This window comes from Priapulus caudatus, unplaced genomic scaffold, assembly GCF_000485595.1.
Source record: "Priapulus caudatus unplaced genomic scaffold, Priapulus_caudatus-5.0.1 Scaffold489, whole genome shotgun sequence".
Classification (NCBI taxonomy): domain Eukaryota; kingdom Metazoa; phylum Priapulida; class Priapulimorpha; order Priapulimorphida; family Priapulidae; genus Priapulus; species Priapulus caudatus.
This window is the reverse complement of record NW_014577550.1, coordinates 163,795-185,916: the sequence shown is the minus strand read 5'-3', so window position 1 is coordinate 185,916 and position 22,122 is coordinate 163,795. Positions and strand designations below refer to the sequence as shown.

General features: G+C 41.0%; 4 protein-coding genes across 13 annotated transcripts in view; 1 reads left to right on the top strand and 3 right to left on the bottom strand.

The window, feature by feature from the left end:
• The window catches only part of LOC106810952, a 40,446-nt gene extending 36,875 nt beyond the window's left edge, over positions 1–3,571 (bottom strand). The window contains exon 1 of the mRNA XM_014814435.1: positions 3,413–3,571. Within this exon, the coding sequence (XP_014669921.1) occupies positions 3,413–3,527 (115 nt within the window). The 5' untranslated portion in view covers positions 3,528–3,571. The remainder of the gene's footprint in view (positions 1–3,412) is intronic.
• On the bottom strand, positions 129–11,486 carry LOC106810953 (DNA repair protein RAD51 homolog 4-like). 6 transcript variants are annotated; one of them, XM_014814436.1, is made up of 10 exons: positions 11,435–11,466; positions 10,631–10,791; positions 8,050–8,168; positions 7,821–7,902; positions 7,381–7,524; positions 7,017–7,121; positions 6,182–6,272; positions 4,524–4,594; positions 1,936–2,106; positions 129–580 (listed from the first exon to the last, which is right to left on the bottom strand). In XM_014814436.1, the coding sequence occupies exons 2-10, from the start codon at positions 10,775–10,777 to the stop codon at positions 521–523; spliced, it is 990 nt and encodes a 329-aa protein (XP_014669922.1). In that variant the 5' UTR covers positions 10,778–10,791; positions 11,435–11,466; the 3' UTR covers positions 129–520. The 6 variants fall into 6 exon arrangements, 5 of the variants coding, with proteins under 5 accessions (XP_014669922.1, XP_014669923.1, XP_014669924.1 ...); XM_014814437.1 differs by lacking the exon at positions 11,435–11,466 and adding an exon at positions 11,359–11,430; XM_014814438.1 differs by lacking the exon at positions 11,435–11,466 and adding an exon at positions 11,336–11,353.
• Positions 11,487–11,614: 128 nt separating this feature from the next.
• LOC106810956 (THAP domain-containing protein 1-like) lies at positions 11,615–16,981 on the top strand. 4 transcript variants are annotated; one of them, XM_014814447.1, is made up of 6 exons: positions 11,615–11,728; positions 15,209–15,287; positions 15,590–15,794; positions 16,231–16,311; positions 16,507–16,584; positions 16,695–16,981. In XM_014814447.1, the coding sequence occupies exons 2-6, from the start codon at positions 15,217–15,219 to the stop codon at positions 16,932–16,934; spliced, it is 675 nt and encodes a 224-aa protein (XP_014669933.1). In that variant the 5' UTR covers positions 11,615–11,728; positions 15,209–15,216; the 3' UTR covers positions 16,935–16,981. The 4 variants fall into 4 exon arrangements, with proteins under 4 accessions (XP_014669933.1, XP_014669934.1, XP_014669932.1 ...); XM_014814448.1 differs by having other exon boundaries at positions 11,615–11,741; XM_014814446.1 differs by lacking the exon at positions 11,615–11,728 and adding an exon at positions 11,733–11,818.
• Positions 16,982–18,280: 1,299 nt separating this feature from the next.
• The window catches only part of LOC106810957 (cysteine and glycine-rich protein 1-like), a 28,527-nt gene continuing 24,685 nt past the window's right edge, over positions 18,281–22,122 (bottom strand). For both annotated transcript variants that reach the window (XM_014814450.1, XM_014814449.1), the window contains exons 3-6: positions 21,566–21,734; positions 21,165–21,306; positions 20,588–20,681; positions 18,281–19,993 (exon numbers count right to left, since the gene is read on the bottom strand). In XM_014814450.1, coding sequence (XP_014669936.1) covers positions 19,917–19,993; positions 20,588–20,681; positions 21,165–21,306; positions 21,566–21,734 — 482 coding nt within the window. In that variant the 3' untranslated portion in view covers positions 18,281–19,916. The remainder of the gene's footprint in view (positions 19,994–20,587; positions 20,682–21,164; positions 21,307–21,565; positions 21,735–22,122) is intronic.

The window sequence follows — 22,122 nt, the reverse complement described above, 5'->3', positions numbered from 1 at the left end:
TCTCGATATTGTTTATTCTCAAGAAACAAACAGACATGTTAGTAGCAAAAAGTAAACTTTATTAATATTATCACAATTATATTTACTACACTTCCAACTTCTTTTTTTTTCTTTTTCTTTTTTTAATGCTCTTTAGAACTTATTTTAAAGACATAATACATTGAAGTAATATATACAAAAAGATTTTGGTACACACACACTGAATATCCAGCATGATTACCAGTATAACTATATATAACAACATTTTTCATTAAATGCAATGTGTGTCCCAAAATTAGAACAAGACTCCACTTTTAAACAGACAGAGATTGCGCTTATCTTGAATAATACTGAAACTCCATGAATTTGGCTGATTCTGAAGTTCAAGCAGCTAAATAAATAATAACAAACTAGTTCAAAGCAATTCCAGTGCAAACAAATTCATGCACTGCTGCTGCAGCAAAAAACTGCCTTATATGGGTGCTGTCATCACATGACAGTTGTATCTCTCTGCAGGGGATGCTGCTGTGTTCACGATCGCTCATGTGACGTCCTGTATTCCAGCAGCACTGATGGTATAGTCGACCGACTGACCTGTTGCCTGCAATTTAAGATGTTCAAGAAGAACTGGGTGTCAGTTGCACAGCAAGAACAATACCTCAAATTCTTATCAAAACAAACTCAAATCACAGTAACACGCCTTATTAGAACAATGACCTCATTTAATTAGCCCTGCTTAGCCCAAGACTTTTAGCATATCATTCCACTATCGACAGAGATATTAATTAAAATTGAGGTGAGGATGCAGTAATGTGGAATGGAACTATACATGAGCGAGCACACGGATCGATCACAAACCACCTTGTCCTTATTCAATAGTCATCATGCACTGTAGTCAGAAGTGAATAGTGAGCATACAGAATGATGTACTCAGATGCAAAAGGAATGAGTTACAATATAGTAAGCAGAACAGAGTGGTAGAGCATGAATATGATTCTGAATGAGCAATTCGTCATGGGAACTTGTGTACAGTAATTTGGCTGCTGTTAACGTGCGCTGCCTATTCTCACCAATCGCCTGCATTGACTGTATCCAACAGACACCACACTAGCAATAAAAAAATCAGAATTAAGCTTGGGAAGTAGTCTGTCGGCGTCACAGAGCCGGTCGCTACGGCAACAGGGCATCTGCCCTCCCCTCCTGCAGCTGCTTGTGTTTCATGGGAAAGTTAGCAAAGGTCACTGCACAGCAACAAGTGGGGTTGTAAGTCAATCCGCCAGTAGGAGGGCTGGTGGCACAACGGTGGCAGCTGACGGAGTAAGCGCAAAGATGCTGCATTCTGCTGAGTTGTTAATCTCCCACCCATCGCACTGCTCGAATGAATGCCTCGAATGGAAAAGCCTGTTTTGCAACTTTTAAAACTTTGCGTTTTGCTATCACATCACGTGAGAGGATTGTTAGGATTTTTTTTTATAAAATTAATTTTAGCAACTAAGCTGATCTAAATTTTGATCACGAAGGAAAGGTGTTCAATGTATATACAATAGATCTCTTGAGATAGCAGCTAAGGATCTGTTTGTGCATGTATACGTGAATTTGTATACATGCACATATGTGCATACATCTGGTTGCATGTGTACGTGTGAGTGCGTGTAAATTAGTGTATATAATGTCATTGAACAGGAATATCAAAACAGACAGGTGATTATGTTTGACAAGATCTATTGCATTAAAAATCAGGAGCATGGTAACTCACTCCTCTCCATCAAATGCTGATCATCCAAGACCACTTCACCTGATCACAGTTGTTATAGCCTTCTCTCATAAACTAATGCAAGATATTCCACTAGATGCCACTCACTCTACAACCTCCTTTGACCAGAAAATGCTTTGCTATCGAGACGAGAATTAAATATACCTGCAGTGCAATCAACACCTGATAGTCGCCATTATTACCTGTCTTGTACTTTTCAGCAAGGACGCGTGTCTGTAGACAGGGCCACCTTGCATGATATCAGGACACCTGGATAAGGTGAGGAGAAGTCTGGTGTTGGGTACATGAGCCCAGGAATAACCCAGTGAGGGTTTCACATGTACTAGCTTGCTTTGCAGAGTCGTGTTAACTACCTGTAGCACATTACAGACGTGGGATCAGGGTTACAGTTAAGGTCCTGTGTTAGGGCGATGCAGCAGGACGTTTCAGTAAGGCTAAGCCCGTAGATGATTGGAACACAGAAGCGTGCAGTAATAAATAAATTTTAGAGATGATGTCTAGTGACACTAATTCTCACGCTGACATTCCGGGATTATTAAAACATCTTGGAATGATATGATCACCATTTCAGTTCCAATAAGTTGGTTTAATTTTGTTATAAATCCTTAGGCCATGGGACGATTTTAAGTACCTGTCAGAACAACGTGATAAAAGCAACAACTTCACGTTTGTCAACACAAGGGTTTATTAGACAAATTTTGTACTGCTCATTAATACAAGTGCCGCGGAGCGACAGCTCTCATCTAACGTCTACTGCGGTGACTCTGTGGTGGAGTGGTGGGATTCTAGTAAACCCTGTTAGTCCCAAATGTGAATAGTTTTATTTGAGATATACAGAGTTATTCATCTAGATCTGCAGAGGTGATAGGTTTTTTGTATGGAAGGGTGTCAGGCTGTATAGACAATCTGTCGCACAGCCTGGTCGGGCTAATCATAGGGGAGAAGCGTTAAATGTTGTCAACTTGTCATTCACTAAAAATTATCATTTTTATGCAAAACCACATGTATATTTGTTAGGGTTTATATATGTGTGTATATATATATATTTTCATGATCAGTTGGCTGAAAGTCAGGGTACGGTGGGACAATGCAGGGTACGCAGCGCCGTATAGTACCCCGAAGTACTTTCCGATATATCAAACCGTACCCAGGGTACCCTCCGATAGTACCCTGGGGGACATAGACCCTATCAGTATCAGCGACAGTGACGCTCAAGGGGTCGTTGTCACGTCAGGTACTACGGCCAAATCCTATTTGACAACCCCAGGTTTAAAAACCCTAACCCTAACCCTAACCCTAACACTAACCAAACTCACGACATGGGTGTGTAAACACTACTTTGACCGGTACTACAGTATACAGATATGTACCCGAGGTACATATATCGTATAGCCTAGGTACACAAACCAGACAAGTTGTACTACAGAAGTGTACCCTAACCCTAACCCTAACTCTAAATATACCTCATATAAAAATATAAACATAATACTAAACAACCTAAAACTACCTCGGGTACATATCTGTACTGTAGTACCTGATACGACAACGACCCCATCTGCGACAGTGACACGTTCACGACAAAATGCAAACGGTTTGTTATTGTTTTTACTCGACTAGAATCTAAGACAACCCGGGTTTTAAACGAGTTGACAGACTTACCATTTGCTGGATCAATGTATATGTTGTGACAGTCTTTCAGAATTCGTTCGTTTACAGAGAGAGTAGCTGCTTCTGTTGGATTTGCACCAACTCTATGCCTTACTTTACCAGACATCTTGTATCATGCCGGCGGAATTCAACATGTCTGCGCCCATCAACTCACAGCCGCATTTCCATTTGGCCGCATCAGTCATATATGAAAATATAATTATACTATTTATACGTACCGACTAACTTTTACGTAAATCGAAAAAAACATTTAAAAATAAATTATTAAAATAAATATTAAAATTAAATAGGATAAAACACATAAATAGGAGAAGGAGTATTTTCTCAGCGATAGTGTCGCAAAACCAAACATGGCAGCCTCCTTGGTTGCAAATTATGGTGGATCTAGTAGTGGGAGTGAATCTGATGAGGAAATGTCAGATGAGCTAATAACCATGAAGCACAAAAGCTGGTTTTCATGAGTTTCTTCAAGCACGAACAAGTTTAATATCATCTTTAACTCTCCTCACGCTAACCTTATTCTGGGATCAGATTATACATAAAAAACATTTCATAATATAAATATGGTGTCAAACCGAGCAATTTTTACGTGTGGCGAGGTACGTTGTGTCAGCATTTTATGCCCGTTTTTATCATGTACAGTGGCATGCCCATCCTGTATAGCAGACCAATGGTAAAAAAATTACCAAAACAGGATATGAAATCTTTAGCAGGAACTTGATACCTGATAATGCGTTCTAGTAAAGATAATAACAGTTTGGGTTTATGATATAAATGCAAGAAAAATAACATTTGGTACCCCAGGGAGAAATTCCCTGTAATACTTCATATATGTTCACTATCCTATTTATTCTTTGCTAGTAGTAAAAAAACATCAAACGTTACTGATTTTACTTTCCATTAGTTTTGTGTAATATCAGAGCACGTATATCATATATGATATACCAAACTGCATGCAGTGCCCCTTCGTACACTCAGGATTGAACCCATGAGCGAGAGCGCCATCCTACGTGGAGTTTGATGATATACGTGCTCTGGTAATAAGTCACGAAGTGAACATACCCTGCCATCTAGTGAAAGAAACTTGAAATTTCCTACTCACAACAACAGCTACTCCGTTTTCTGCGCATAAACTTTTCAGCAGTCTGGCTAGCTCCATCATAGACCTGTGACCTGCAGAGTACATAAACAAAAATTGACAACCAATGACCAATGTTGAAATCACGTTCTCTGTGTGGCAGTGGTACCGGTTGCCGCGAGCCCTGTGCTCGCCGGGGTTGAGCTTGCCCCTGGGTGGGTGTAAATGTTGTGTTTGTAATCGGTTTTATGTTTGTAATGTCTTTCTGTGTGTTTCATGTGCGTTTTGTAAGTGTATTGCAGCAATTACTCACTCACCGCCGGATTCTTTGGGGGCTGCCATTAGTCGTGATTGTAACCCCCTCTAGCGCCCGAGAGCGGGGCTAGCGTAGGAAACAGCTGGCACAGCGGGGGGCCGTGTGCAAAGACAGTGTGTGTTGGCGCGTTAGTTCGAAGCGGTGCAGGAGAGCGCACGTCGAGCTGCGAGATAGAGAGCCCAGCAGAGCGTAGAGCAGAGTTAAAAGTTTGGCGTATGAGTGTACTGTACGAGTGCTCGGTGAGTGCCGAGGGTCTACGACGGACCGGGCGAGGACCGGAGACGAGAGAGAGTGAGTACAGCGGGCTGTTTTCGGCACACCGTCGGGGCTGAGTAATAGTAATATCAATAGTAACGGTAACGGCAATAGCAGTTTTAATAGTGATTTAACAGACGTCAACAGATTTAATAACCCTCTCGAGTAGCAGCTTTAGGCGCATCGGGCGTTGAGTTCGTCCCTTGTGTGAGTGGCCGTACAGGTGTCCCGTCAGCCGGCTGCCTAGCCCTCCCCTACACGTTAAAGTAATATCTCCCGAGTAGCCCCGCGTCATAAGGTGCGCCGTGTTGTGTTGTGTCACTGTCTGTCCCGTGACGTCCGTCGTCTGGCATTGTTGACTAACCACACTATCGCACCGGAGCCGGAACGAACGCTGGGTTGGCTGCGTCCGGAGGAGGGAGCGCAGTAGCATTGAGGCGCTCGTGAGGGAGTGGAGACTGGGTGGCCACGGTACGACGTACAAGGTAGGAGTATCTATCTTGTATCTCTCGTTGTCACTATCCACCGTGTTGCACTGCACTATACGTAAGTTGAACTGTTAGTTACTGCGTATCGTCAGGTGGCGCCCTCAGGTGTCGTGGGGAGACACAAAACGCTACATCTGATTATATTGTAATTACAAAGGTGATGCATGCCAGTCTGGTCTCTCAGCCTCTTTGTTCTGGTTAATTACTAAAATTAATACCATCAGACTGCAATCATTACATACGAATTCATGTGATGAATATACTGGTTACAACGTAAACTTGCTCTACAATCATGCTACAATGTATAACTAAAAGTTCATTGCAACACACACGCACGAACGCACGCACGCACACACACATACACACAAGTAATAACATTTCTAAGTAAAACAGTACAAAACACTGCTATACAACATGAAGAAAATATACATACTAAAACGACATTACTTTCTGTACAAGTAAAGTGATTAAGATACACTTTAAAATCATTTCAACATTCATATGCACGCACTTACTCTTGTATAAACCTACACTAATATATGCACACATGCACATGCACACACACACATATATACATGTATTCATTCAGAATACATCATAATATATTCATTATAGATACATACCTTCAGCGTGTTGTGCACTGAGAAGGTATGACAACACTGCCGTGACAGAGTCAACCACAATGACCTTCAGGGAACCAAAGAAGGAATCCACCTGAAAATATGCAAGGTTATGGATAGTTTCAAGAATTAGGAACACAGTCATAACTGTCAGTTAACTCTGTGAAGAAATGTTCTGGATTGAAGACTGATGAACCTAATTCCAAAAACCAATCAGTTTCATAGGCACAGCAGAACCTCCCATTGTTACCACTACTACGTATCACAAGGTCACGATTTCAAGGTTCATCCTGGTCTATATGGAAATATAAGCTATGGAGCAAATGAAAGCCAAAGTTTTCGAATGATTAAATATTTTTGGCTAGTCTTAAAAATGTGAATATCTCAATGCTGAGTCACTAACATATTTAACTATTGCTAAAGTCAGTAAACTGGACTACACAACAAAAACCTACTGAATTATTACGTGACATTATTCTATTGTAACATTGAAGCATTTTCAACTACAATCCACAGTTGTTGATCTATCTATGTGATTAACTTGTATCTCTCCATTTTGGATATAGTCTCTTGAAATTTCAAGGCTAATCATTACAAAGACGGGGTTATGACATGTTGATTTACTTGTGAAGTGAGCCGACTATAGGAAAACTTTTTGATAAATGTTTTGTTACCTGTCAGATTAGCTGATTATTGAATAATCTTTTGCTAAATAATGCTTTGTTACCTCCTATAGTTTTACTGACGGTGATGAGCTAGCCAGCTCACGTTGATATATCCTTTACCAATGCACTATTATTAAATAAATAAATAAATAAATAAAATAAATAAATCATACCTGTGAGGTTAGCTGATTGCTGACTTCATGCAGGGTCTTCATCAGATCTGACAACTCGAAGGCATGCTGGCAACGCACCCTGGCCAGTGCTGCTGTCACCAAACTCTACACACAACATGACATAATCGATGAGAGCCAGTCTATGCAATAGTGCAGTCAACAATGATGGCTATATGGAGTCACGTAGGAAGTGAGGACCTCCACCTCATCTACGAGATCTACCTCACTACTCAGTATGGATCTGACAAGCTCCTTATTTGAATGTCATGAAGCCACAAAGTTAGCAACGAATAGTTGCTATGAATAATTCAGTCCGTAATAATGAGGTGTGAGAAGTATGAATGATGGTAACACATATGTGTACCTCATCTACACTGCCTTCATCACTGGTGAATTTCGAAGCGATGATCTGCAGCAGCCGGTCACTGAAGAAGCCTGCGTTGGTGCTGATGTAGAAAGTATTTTGTCCATTCCGTGCCGCAACATTTGCAGCTATGCTCATGCACAACTGCCAAGCATTAGTAACAGCTAAAGAAATTAACCTAGCTCTGACACATATGCATGCAAGCATACGTACAATAGTCCACAGTAAAATAGACTATGAGAAACGCTGCAGCAATGACAAATGTCTAAGCAGATTTGAATTGCACAAATACAGCTAATCTTAGTCGTTGTGTTAAATTGGCTCCAAGGCTAAGGTCATACATTCTCAATGCCCAGTCAGCATTGTAGCTGGTATGAGTTTAGTAAAACAGCTGTGGATATGGTCAGAAGTTGGTACCAATGTGAAACAGTGAGTACTACCTGCGTTTTACCGGTGGCTGTCGATCCACAGACTTCTGTGATTTCTCCTGTGAAAATTCCACCATCTAGCAGTCGGTCAAGGCTGGGAATATAGCATGATATTTCTGTAGATAACGTATCTATCAGTATGGTTGGGGTAAACCTGCTCCAGCATAACTAGCCATGCAGAAATTTCTATATGAAACATGGTGCAACTTAAATCAAAACTATGAGGGGCAAAATTACTTACCCCGGACATCCTGTTGCTAGAATAGCCAAGTACGACAGCATGTGGTCATACAGATCCACACCGTTAACAGGGAAAGCAGCGAATTGTAGCAGAAGAGCATGTTTTAATGTGCAGAGCTCCTGCAATCAAGACCAATATCATCTATCAGAATATTCTCATATTATACTTTGTCCAAATATTTTTGTTGTTCAATCCTGACTCCAGATATAAACAATCTCGATCCTTATATGACTCTAAGGCGCTATAGCAAGTAGAGAGGGGTGAAGTCACGATACGAATTAAAACGGCATGTTCTCGCAGCAAAATGTATAGACATATAACTACTGTGAGCTTGTATATGTTGCAAAAATTCACTACAACTCATTTGGATTGCTACTTTCTTAACATTTCTTCAGCAAACCTAAACAGTCTTACGATTAAACTAGTACAACTGAATGTTTACACCGTGTTTACACATCCAGGTCACAGCCGAGCGATCAGTTTTCATAACAGTTCATTAACAGTTCTTTTCTATAATAGAACAAGTTATAATTCATTATTCGATGTTTGTTCAGTACAAAAATGTAAAATTTGTTTAAATCATATTGTTATCTACATTACTTATGCAATCAGCAAACAAATATGTATAGTGTTTTCTTTACAGCCACAAGAACTATTTGCGCTAGCGTAGACCTACTGTTAGCGTTCTTAGTCACATCGCTCTATGTGCATGTATATGTACGCCCAAACTCTGTCCAACAGTTTTCAAAATAGTCAATCTGAAGCACATTTCTGGTTCAATAAGAACATTACGAGATGTTTGCATACTGCAAGTATGCTCACAGTAGGTGTATGTAGGCTTTTTGTTGCAAAGGTTATCCATTTTAAGGTGTAGCTCTAGAACTATAGCCCTTGTTGAAGTTGTTCACCATACGTGCAGCTAGACAGAGGAATTGCTCTAACCTGTGATTGGAAGATAAAAATAGAATTCGTGATATTCCTCAAGACTGTCAGTATTGTTGTGGATGTCGATATATGTACCAAGAGGTGGCGCCACTTGTATGCGTGGTGTAAACTCGGGGGGGGGGAAGTCGGGAAGGAATAAATGAGTTGCACTACACAACGTGTCGATTGTGTTTCAATAATGGTTCCTTAGATATGAATAAAGTCAAGCCAAACAAGTATTACTATTATCAGGAGTAGATAATAGCTAGGGAAGGAGTGTGACATCAATAAACAAGGGAAATTCGTCATTTACTAGCCTTATAATACCTACGATTTACTACGCGTAACTCATCCAACTTGAGCTCAAATCGTACACAGTACATTCGCCTAGCATCGTGCGAAATCGTTTCCTCGTATACACCTGCAATCCGGAGATACAAACTAAAACGTACGACACGATTTTCCATTCTGTTGGCAGCAAACTCGATGCGTTTAGAGCCTAATTTGAAACAAAAGGCAGCTACTAACGCTCGGGGATGCGATGTGGCTCGCTGGGAGATTGCTGCTGATTGCGGTGGGCGTGCGTGCGTGGTACATACAGGTGCATACAGCTGTATGCCGGTATGCCGGTATGTAGCTGTATGCCGGGTCAAAGGTTATCTCGCCGAGTGTTGCGTCAATGTCCAATCTCCCAGCGAGTCACACCGCATCGCCGAGCGTTAGTAGCTGCCTTTTGTTTCAAATGGCTCTCTGAACGCATCGATTTTGCTGGAAACAGAATGGAAAATCGTGTCATACGTTTTAGTCTGTATCTCCGGATTGCGGGTGTATACGTGAAAACGATTTCGCACGATGCTAGGCGGATGTACTGTGTACGATTTGAGCTCAAGTTGGTTGCGTTACGCGTAGTAAATCGTAGGTATTTTAAGGCTAGTAAATGACGAATTTCCCATGTTTATTGATGTCACACTCCTTCCCTATTATCTACTCCTGCTATTATACATCTCACTGACTGCACTTACATGATAGTTTATTTTCAAAAGCTTACAACGTTTACACTCTTTATAGAGGATTCTACGAATATTTGCTAACTTTCACAAAGTTTCTTGTTCAAATTCAAGTAGCGTTCGTATTGTATTCACAGCAATTCCTCCATTTACGGTTTAGCCGCTGACTAGCTGACAGTCAACATCACTGAACAGAGTAATTGCTCCAACCTCTGATTAGCTCAAAAACATCAGCTGATGTGACGTTTTGACACTGGAAGCCCGGTATATGGGAAGGGGGAGGAGAGAAGAGAAAAAGAAAAGAGAGGGGGAGCCTGGGGAGGGAATTATGGTGAATACACAATAGCTATAACTCTCTCACCCACTTAGACTAGGTTTTGTTATCAATCAAGTTGTATGCGTGTCATATATTGACAAACTTGAGAAACGTCACAAATTCTATTTTTATCTTCCAATCACAGGTCGGAGAAATTCCTCCGTTTAGCCGCATGTAAGGGCTAGCCTATACTACTAGAGCTAATTTTAAGGAGGACCCTTCTAGCCTCCAGGCTCCATCTAAACCTAAGCTCCTCCAGCTGGGGAACTGCTTCATATATGACCCTAATTAACTGCAATAATTTAATTATTGGTTCAACAATACAATTGCTTGCCTTGTAATCAAGTCCGTCTCTCAGTGAAAGAATCTTCAAGTCTGCCGAAACGAAGCTCTCTACTGTTTTCACATTTTGTCTCCACAGCGACTCGCATAGCTCTTTTGAGAGGCATGGGCACATTCCAGCCTTTAATACAGGGGCCATAATGGTTCAATGCCCTAATAACAGCAATAGTAATAATTACATAATCCCCCAGATGAGTACACAGCGTATACTGTATATAGTGCAGAGAGGCAGCATTCGCGCCGACGTTAGGCTTTTCTTTTGCAGTGGGGAGTCGTTTACCGCAGATAGGAGAGTTATTAGTGGTGCAATAATTAAGATTTATCATACATTATTTTTATTTTTACTGATTTGTTGGAACTGCCACTGCCAGTGCCAGTGGCAGTGACCAGTATAGTCCCTTGTAGTTGTAGTCTGAGTTTCCTCTGACCAATGGCAATGCCAATGGCAATGCCCACACCAACGATTTTGGTGGATTTGGTGTGGGTACCAGTTAGGTGGATTTGGTGTCTAACCCACACCAAATGGCAAATCTACCAAAATCGTCGGTGTGGGCATTGGTCAGATGAAACTCGAACTAAGTCCCTTGCTGAGAACAATGTTACATCATAATGAATTAATATTCGCATACATTACATGTATACATTTTATACCACGTGACTGAATAATCAATATCTTTCTCTATTCAAATCAACTAACTTAGTAACTATTAATAATCCTACTCTAAGGTCCCTTGTACTAATCGTAATGAGGTTATGATAATAAAAAAGAAGAAATAATAAATCCAAAACATGAGACCATGGAGGCAGCCATATTTGCTCCTTTTCCATAGATGGGTACTTATCTCTTTACTTTATTTACTCTATATTGACGAAGAGACTAGTAACCAATCTATGAACTGCTATGACGTGATGTAAATCTGCTGTTTTCGCCCAGTCACCTATCATACAGATCATAACAAACTTTTCCGCGTCCGTTCGCGTAAAACCGATGGAGAGTTATAACAACACGTCACGAGTTTCGCCCGGTTATGTATATTTGCAATGGAGTGCACCGGGTGACCGATCGTGACGGCAGCCTTTATGCAAGCGGGTAACTGAAATCGGTAACTTAGAGCAAAATTTGTGTTGAAACTAAAAAATAAGCTTTTCAATAATTAGTAGGCCTAGTGACCAATCAAAAGTAATGACTAATGTCAATAATAACCACCAATCAAATGGTTGATACCTAGTTAGTATGTCAGCGCAACCTCAATAGAACAGTATGTCAGCGCACAGTACCTACATAGTACAGTGAGTACAGAGTACCCTGGTCACTATTTCACTTTCAGTATTTGATATGGGTTAGGGTTAGGGTTGGGGTTGGGGTTTAGGGAGTAGGCGTAGGCGACTCCCTAGACTCGTTAGTGAAGTAGGCGAGGTACGGTCCGGCATATTAGTATTAGATAGTACCAGGGTATACGTTCCGCGGTGGACATAGGCTCTCTTAGACCAATAAATTGTGCCCTAAAAATTTTTATATTCTGGTGTTATTTTAGGGCCCAATAGGCTTCCATAGACAAAACCTGTGAATTCCGACATGCAAAATGCACGACAACCTTTTTACTATTTACGGCCGTGTTACATAAAAAATCAAAGAAATACCTAAAGCCGTCGCTTTATTAACATGTTACCTACATTACAAAACACTTGCCATGCAGTATTCTCCTCTTTAATCACGTTTAATTATTAAAACATCACGACATAAAAATCACGCAAACTTCACTACACACAAAACTGCCAATCTTGCATTGAACCGCACCGGAAAACGTCACAGCGATGATTTCATTGGCCGGTGAGAAATGTCGTTGAGCGGTTCAATACAAGATTGGCAGTTTTGTGTGTAGTAAAGTTTGCGTGATTTTTATGTCGTGATGTTTTAATAATTAAACGTGATTAAAGAGGAGAATACTGCATGGCAAGTGTTTTGTAATGTAGGTAACATGTTAATAAAGCGACGGCTTTAGGTATTTCTTTGATTTTTTATGTAACACGGCCGTAAATAGTAAAAAGGTTGTCGTGCATTTTGCATGTCGGAATTCACAGGTTTTGTCTATGGAAGGCTATTGGGCCCTAAAATAACACCAGAATATAAAATTTTTTAGGGCACAATTTATTGGTCTAAGGCTCTCTCAGCGGCACTGACAGGTTGATAATATGAGGAGAAGATCTTCTAGTATTATCTACTCCTTATATTATCAACCTGTCAGTGCCCGCCCCCCCACTCAGTGTTATTTAGGGTACGCATATGCTCGTTCCCTCCCTTTGAAAGCACCCCCCTATCTCAGGACTGCCAAAATTTCTGAACCCTCTTTTTGGGGGCTTTTTGCGGGTTTTCCCTGCCTTGGAGACCCCCTAAATCCGGAACACTGCTCAATGTACTCCCTACTCCCTTTTTCACAATTTTGGCAGGTTCCACGACGTCGTACACTACCCTTGTCAAGCACCATCTTGCTGAGCAGATGCCGTATCCCATGTACACGTTCTGTTGCTAATATCTCTATCACAGATTTCGAGAAGTCTGTACTATCGAGTCGATAGATGGCACTGAACTCTACACTACGTATAGACTGGTACCCGTTCGCCACCTTCACTCCGGTACCTACTTATCTTTCGCAGTGATCCTTCGCTACACTGACGCAATTAAGGCACTGACGTAGTGACGTTAGTGTAGCGTGTGGAACTGTCGACCGGGTACCAGTCTACACTACGTAGTGTAGAGTTCAGTGATAGAGGGGAACTAGGGGGCAATATTTTTACTTTTCAAAGTGAAATAATCCTGAATGAGCTTTTAAAACTAGCAGGAATTTCAGGAATTTGATTCCGGGATTTGATAAAGTTTTCTATGATATTCAAGATGAAAGAGAGAGAAGAAAAACACCCCCTTTTTAACGAAATCTCCGGGTGAAAAGTCAAATACACCCCCTTTTTTACAATTCTTGGGCCGGACTTTGTCGCGCGAAAAATACCCCTTTACCGGAGATTTTGGGAATGCGCATGCGGTTCCTCCGACCTCGGAGTGGGGGGCCCGGGTGTCAGTGTCACTACTCACTGTACACTGTAGGTACTGTGCACTGACATGCTGTTCTATTGTCATTACACGCTCCTGCACGTATATATATATACTCGCCTTTTTCCGTTTCTTTCCCTTGCTCACTTCCTTACTCCCCTCTCGCGGATAGTATCGTCCACGGCATCAGTCGCACGGTGAAAAGATTGTGTGTATATGTATATATATATCTTGATGTAGATATATATCTTTATTTATCTTTCTCCCTCGTCCCTCTTCTCCTCTCTGTCTGCCCTCTCTCGCTCTATTTCCTTTGTCTCTCTCCGTTTCTTGCTCTTCCTCACTTCCTTACTCCCCCTCACTTCCTTACTCCCCTTGCGCGGATAGTATCGCCCACGACAAGTCAAGCATGGAAAAACTTTCACCAGCAAATATAATTTCAAATTATATATACCATATAATTTCAGCACACACCTATAATACACGCGCACGCGTGCGTGCAACCATGCCCGCATGTGCGCATCTGTTAATGTGTGTGTATCTGTGTTTGTGTGACTGTAAAAATGCGTATTATAGCCAAAAAATCATATTTTGTACTTTGGGGGGGGGGGGGGGAAAAAGTTTAGGCTGAAAACCAGCCATTTGCATGCCTGAATAAAATTCACCGTGCTAACGAGGTCATAGGCGATACCATTTGGGAGAGGGGGATCACTTATTCCCGAGAGAATATAACATGATAGGATATATATTAAATTAAGTACCATATAAATAGATAGACATATCAGATATAGATAGATAGAAATAGATAGAATACCAGATATTGAATTAAAAAGTTTTTCTTGGTTTTTCGTGATGGTTGATTCTATATTGTAGTATTATTACTGTTAGGTACTCAGTACATGGCTCCCACAAAAGTGTGAATTATTTTTTCAAAGACTTCAAGGACATTTCAAGGGCATGTGTTTTTTCAAGGACAATCTGTGACAAGTAGTTTTAGCATTTTAGAGTCATCATATATACCTTAGGAACTAGACAGAGGGTACTCACGTAGAGTGCATACCTCCGCCAGAATGTAACATGTATGTGTTACGAGCTGGCTCGCCGCTCACTGTTGGCTGCTGCTGAATCGCCGCTCGCTGGTGGCGGCTGCTGACTCGCCGCTCGCTGGTGGTTGCTGCTGACTCACTCGCCTGCTGCTGACTCGCCGCTCGCTGACTCGACGCGCTATCGATCGCGCCGCGCGGACTGGACACACACACACACACACACACACAGAAGACCGATTACATTACCTCCCCTCCACTCCGTTACTCCGTTAACTCCGTGGGTGGAGGTAAAAAATAGTTGTTTTACACCCTAATTCGATGAGAGCAATTCTTTCTCTATAAATGTCTTGCTAATAGTACTTGCTGAGCTGGTGAAATTAAAATACATTGTACATACAATTTCTTAAAAATACATGCAATATATATGTAAACATTAATTTACGTAGGCAACACTAAATTTGTTTGGCAACCGTTACAGATTGAACTATGCCTACTAGTTGTGCTGCTTCCGGCTGCCGAAACAGTGTCCAGCAAGGTAGTACACTATCCTTTCACAAGTAAGTATTGCATGTCACGATATATATATATATATATATATATATATATATATATATATATATATATATATATATATATGATTATAGCATAAAGAAAAAAAGAAAAACAAAATTGTTTGTATTCACTCCTAATAGCACGTATATAAATTCAAATCGAAAAAATTATATAGCTATTATAGCAACAAACCAATTGGCAGTTTTTTGCCATTTGTTCAACGTGCCAACGTGCCAAACGTGCCAACGTGCCAAACGTTGCCAACGTGTATATTTTCCAGTGCTGTATGATGTATCTATAAATGCAGGTTTCCACTACGTGATCCCAAGAAACTTGCTATTTGGTTGCAAGAACTTCGCCGAGGATCTTTCAAGCCCAGCTCCTCTCACACACTCTGCTCCAACCACTTTGAGTCCTGGTGTTATATTCCATGCCTGGCAGCTGGTAGCAGAAGACGGCTAATAGAAGAAGCCTATCCAACCATTTTTGACTTCCCCAAACCTCTACAGAAGGTCTGTCCATAATCTGTGTCATTAGCTGAAAGAGTTCAATCTTAGTTATAATATAGTTCAGTGTTTCCCCTGGCCAAAAAGGTCTGTGAGGTGGTAAATGTTTTTTGTGATGTGTTTGCGCATTTCGAGATCCTAGCAAAGTGAGCAGCGCAGGTGCTGGCCAAGATAGGGAGTTCCGGGGGCATGCTGCCCCGGGAAATTTTTGAAAAAATGGTGCAATTTTGTGCATTCTAAGCTATTCTGAACACATTGTATGAGACTCTTGAATCTCTTTTTCAAGGTGTCAAGTTTTGTCAGCGAGGCGGTGTTTTGGACAAATTTCTCTGTGGCGGCTGAGTGTCAATGCAGGGGAAACACTGTAGTTAGTATGTTGCATATTTAAAAATAGGATAGGTTAGTGTGATTGTTCATTATTTTAATTTTTATTCTGATATAGGATAAAAACCATAGACGTGTAATAAAGAGACGACATAAAGTAGCTATCATTGAGAGGAGTGAGAAAGGTGACCGTGATAATGTAAGTTTATCTAAGAATTTGATATATTTCGTTCACAATTACATGCTTATAGTCTCACGTTAGCAGTGAACAAAACTTAGTTGTTATACTTATTCTTCGTTTTGTATGAGGGGGTCTACTTTAAGTATGTTGCATATTTAAAAATGGAATAGGTTAGTGTAATTGTTCATTGTCTTAACTTTTATTCTGATACAGGATAAAAACCATAGGCATGTTATAAAGAGACGACATGAAGAAGCTATCCTTGAGACTGAGAAAATTGACTGTGATAATGTAAGTTATCTAAGAATTTTATATATTTCGTTCACATTTGCATGCTTATAGTCTCATGCTAGCAGTGAAAAAACTTAGTTGTTATAGTTCTTCTACGTTTTGTATGACAGGGTCTACTTGAACCAGAAGCTGCTATGCCATCACTCAGTGTGAAACTAGACCATCCCTATGCCTTTGATACCACACAAAGTCCACAAATGTTGAAATGCAAGCTTGATTTCGCAAACACAAAGATCAGTTCATTACAGAAGAAGTTGAAGCTGCAATACCGCAAGGTACAACGTAAGCAATCTCAGATCGATACAGGCAAAGAACTGCTCACAAGCCTAAAAAGCCCAAATATACTCTGAGGATCTGAAGAAAATATTAAAAAATAAAAAGTTATTTATCATAAAAATCTAACTAGTATATTATTTCTATGTGCTAAACACTGAAAACTGCTTGCCGGTATTAGATACCATAATTGCCTGCATGGTGTCATGAAGCTCATCGCTGCCACCGGTCAACCTTAAGTAGCATCTATATCAGGAGTAGATAATAGGGAAGGAGTGTGACATCAATAAACAAGGGAAATTCGTCATTTACTAGCCTTAAAATACCTACGATTTACTACGCGTAACGCAACCAACTTGAGCTCAAATCGTACACAGTACATTCGCCTAGCATCGTGCGAAATCGTTTCCTCATATACACCCGCAATCCGGAGATATAGACTAAAATGTACAACACGATTTTCCATTCTCTAGCTAGCAAAATTGATGCGTTCAGAGACGAATTTGAAACAAAAGGCAGCTACTATTGCGCTATTGCTAACTCGGCGGGCAATGTGGCTCGCTGGGAGATTTTTGCGGTTGGCATTCGTGTGTGGTATGGGGGCATGCCGGTATGTAGCTGTGTACCGGGTCAAAGGTTATCTCGCCGAGTGTTGCGTTGATGCCTAATCTCCCAGCGAGCCACATTGCCCGCCGAGTTAGCAATAGCGCGTTAGTAGCTGCCTTTTGTTTCAAATTCGTCTCTGAACGCATCGATTTTGCTGGCTAAAGAATGGAAAATCGTGTCGTACGTTTTAGTCTATATCTCCGGATTGCGGGTGTATACGAGGAAACGATTTCGCACGATGCTAGGCGAATGTACTGTGTACGATTTGAGCTCAAGTTGGTTGCGTTACGCGTAGTAAATCGTAGGTATTTTAAGGCTAGCAAATGACGAATTTCCCTTGTTTATTGATGTCACACTTCTTCCCTATTATCTACTCCTGATCTATATACAAGTATACATAGTACATATATCTACATATCACACAGGGACGGCTTATGGCCAAGTAACAGGTGATGGTTGGGTAGGTGGACATATCATCGTAACCAGTTGAGTTCATACCATACAGTATGATGTCAGGAATGTTCGTTTTCATTCACTTGTGATGGTATGTAGACAAATATATGCTATACATGGTTTATGTTTATATATCAACACTACGTCTTTAGAAAAAATTGTTTTCTATTGCAACGTCGATTACATTGTTGATCTATCAATTCGATCAACATTGACTTTCTCCTTGTTTCGTAATCCCTTGAACTTTGAGCAGTAATCTTTATGAAGTTATGAGGCAACTGCATGTTTAAGGAGATCAACTATGATATGGGCAGAGTGTATTTGACAGCGAAGATGAGATGAATAAACCAATCACGTACACAAGTAATTTCAGGAACATGTTTATTAAGTTATACAACTATACTATCTAAAAATATTTTGAGTAAAAAAAACTGTGAGAACAATAATCTATCACGTATTTGACGAGAAACATAAATTACGAAACTTCAAAGCTGCTGTATACGTATCACAACATCAAACTTCCTAGCTACCCTGCAACTGTTATTTTAATTGATCTTCTAGTAAAACCCGTAAACATAAAAACTATTTTGCTGTATATGATTTTTGTGCATTATATCACACAACGCTCGTGTTTTGATCACCACCAGACTGATTAATCACCACGTGACAGGCGTCTCAAATTACATAAAGGACCATGTCCGAAACATAAATAGTTGATTATCAGGAGTATAAAATGCTATAAGATGTGAATGACAGTTTACTCACACGTTACAGCGTTTGAGACATGTCTCTGGCAATGAGCCCAAGTCTACATAATACTGACAGTTTGAAATGTGTAATTCAACAATACAGAGGGAAATACATTGTTGCATTTCATTCACTGTTAGTGGTCACTAGGTGACGCACCTCAACTAAAAACTACGTGTTTGCGAGGAGTTCATGAAAAGATGCCATAGTTTAGACTGACATTCATCTCGAATAAATGTTTCTAGCTTGGCATTTTATCTATTATTTGATTTATAAATGTGGCTGCCTGCAAATCCAAGTAGCGAATGGATTCAGTATTTGGTAAGCACACTTGGATTACAGATTCAGACACACACCAACTATAGATTCTAAAATAATTATGAGTATTACATTTTTATATATGTGATAGCATTAAAATACTATCAGTTCAATATCAAAGAAGACCCTGTACCAGTAATAATAACAATAGTAGTTAATGTAAATAAATAATATTGGGGTTATTTGCAACACACCCTAGTTGAGAGCCAATATAGATGATAATATGACCTCAGAAATAAATTTGTAGCAGTTAGGGACATACAAAATTCTCCAAAGCAAACTATACGTTTACAAGAAGTGTTACTCAGTGTAAGACAACAGACCCTAGTTAGTAGCAGTAGCTAAAGGCCATGGTAATAATATGCCAACACGAATTGCCAACCTTTTCTGCATTTCGTAAATTAATATTTGACCATCTGACTTTCCCCCTTTCCATTGCATATATATAGGTATGACACACAATACATCACAATAATTATGAATAAATGCTTCCCACATTATAAGCAGCATAAAACATCTTACAGAAACTAGTTTCGTTTTCTCCCTCTCAAATACAATAGGAGTGTAAAAAGAGTAACATAAAATTCAATGTATCAAACACCTCACAACTACAAATAAATCCCCATTACAAGTTGACGTTATGGCAACGATTGTGGAAGAATAAACTCACTAATGATGTAGATAAAATCCTCCATTACAAGGGAATCGACTAACTATGGAATGTGGGTACACATTTGAGTATATGAGCTTGCAAATGCCAAATAAAATCAAATGCGCTTGTAGTTTTATGCGACTGCATGGCCCTTCACAGCCTCAGTGACTTATTGGCACTTTTTTATAGCCATCTTATTATTTTTATTATTATTATTATTCACAATTTAGCAGTTCTTGCCTTGTTTCTTAAAATTCATTTGCATCGCTAAGCTGGAAGAATCTTACTGGCCTGTGTTTAGTACGCCTGCTCCCATTCCGTAGCCTACTCCCCTCGGTCCAAACTGTCTCCCATAGCAGGCTGCAACACATCAAGAATACGGTTACAGTAAAAAATACAATAACTGTGAAAATATGGTAGCAGTAAAAACATGGTAATAGTAAAAATATGGTAGACTCACAAATACAACAACTGGACAGTTAATAACAGTAAAAAAATGCAACAGTACAAATACGGTAAACTTTAAATATTTCCAAATAAAAAAATTATGGTAACAGTTAATAATGATGCTGGTAAGAAACTTAATTATATCCCATTGCCTAAACGAAAAAAACAAAAGATAATGCAAATGGCATATAAAATGTGCCTTGACAAGCATGAGAGAGAGAGAGAGTGTGTGTGTGTGAGAGAGAGAGAGAGAGAGAGAGAGCATGTGTGTGTGTGTGCGTGTGCGTGTGCGTGTGCGTGTGCGTGTGCGTGTGCGTGTGCGTGTGCGTGTGCGTGTGCGTGTGCGTGTGCGTGCGTGTTGTGTGTGTGCGTGTGCGTGTGCGTGTGCGTGTGCGTGTGCGTGTGCGTGTGCGTGTGCGTGTGCGTGTGCGTGTGCGTGTGCGTGCGTGTGTGTGTGTGAGAGAGAGAGAGAGAGAGCACGAGAGAGTGATCAGAGCAGGTGCTTACTTGTGCAGTAGATGTCAGAGTCTCGCTCTGTGAGTGACGTCGAATCCAGCTTCTTTTTACAGGTGGTGCAGGTGAAGCAACCTCTATGCCACGACTGCAAGAGCCAACAGCCATTACTCATCATCTGTCTGTTACGAGCGATACACATTAGATTTCTACACAGATATATGTTGAAGCGAGGGGCAAGTTCATATTATTCAACAATTGAAGATGACAGTTACTAATACATGCGGTTACTAGGTCACGGGTTAGTTGCAAAGCTTTATAAAAGCACTACCGCGTTTCACACATGGTGGCAGCGCTAGCCATTTTAACAATCATAGCTTAACTCCATACACACATCCTGGTGGCATTTTTACGAAGTCTGCACAAGCTCTAGGAGCGACAAGAACGGTAAATAGAGGATACGCTTGAGCAGCAAGAAGCAAACAGAGGGTATATTTTCATTCTGGAGGCATAGAGTGGCTAGGAAATTCACACAACCGCCGCGCAAAACCGCGTGATTTTACGAAGCGATACGAATGGCACGAAACTCGATAACTTCGCTCGCCATGAGCGGGAGCGGTTAATCCATCACCTGACCGGCGGCCATCACTTTCTCTGCCATGTAGACGCTGCCGCTGCATCGTGGACAGTGCTCCGTCACGCCCCACCGCGGCTTCACCGTGCTCTCGGTCGACTTCCCGGCCACGTGCGCCTGCGCCGTCCCCGGAACGTTCCTGCGAGGGTCGGGAGAGAGACGTGAGCGATTAGAGATGCGTTCATACCATGCAGCTGCTGCCTAATCACGTTAGCATCGCGGCAATTGCACAGAGTGATGCCTCGGGCTGTTGTTAAATCGAGTTAAAGTGATTTCATTTATTAAATTTTTGATCCCCACTTTTAGTAGGTCGGCTGAACATTTCAAGGGTGTATAGTAGGTAGGCAGTTTCTCTAGCGATGCAGCGTTCGTGAGCGCCATGCCGCGACCGTACTCACTCTCTGGTGACGCCATGTTTGTACGCATCGCCGGTGTCCATGGATAGCGCGCCCGCTCCCATGCCGAACCCGATGCCCTTCGGACCGAACAGTTTTCCGTAGCAGTTCCTACAGTAGACGTTATCCGCATGTTCCGTGTGGTTCGCATCAAGTCCTCTGCTGCAGTTCTCTGCCATGCGATAGCTTATAATTAGCATGTTCCTTATAGTAATATCTATCGTTTCGCTCATCTAGTTTGAACGTGGGTCACTAATAGACCGGGAGCCCAGGGGGGTCAGCCTAGCTGGAAAGGAAACCAATTTTCATGCATATAGCAATGATTCGTGTACATACCCATGTAAGGAAATGTAAGTCTGGCAGGCAGCCGCTGGTGGGTGTGGTCAGTGGGGTCATTTGAAAGGCACCCCAAAATTGAGCTAGATTAGCTGGAAAGGAAACCAATTTTCATGCATATATAGCAATGATTCGTGTACATACCCATGTAAGGAAATGTAAGTCTGGCAGGCAGCCGCTGGTGGGGGTGGTCAGTGGGGTCATTTGATCGGCACCCCAAAATT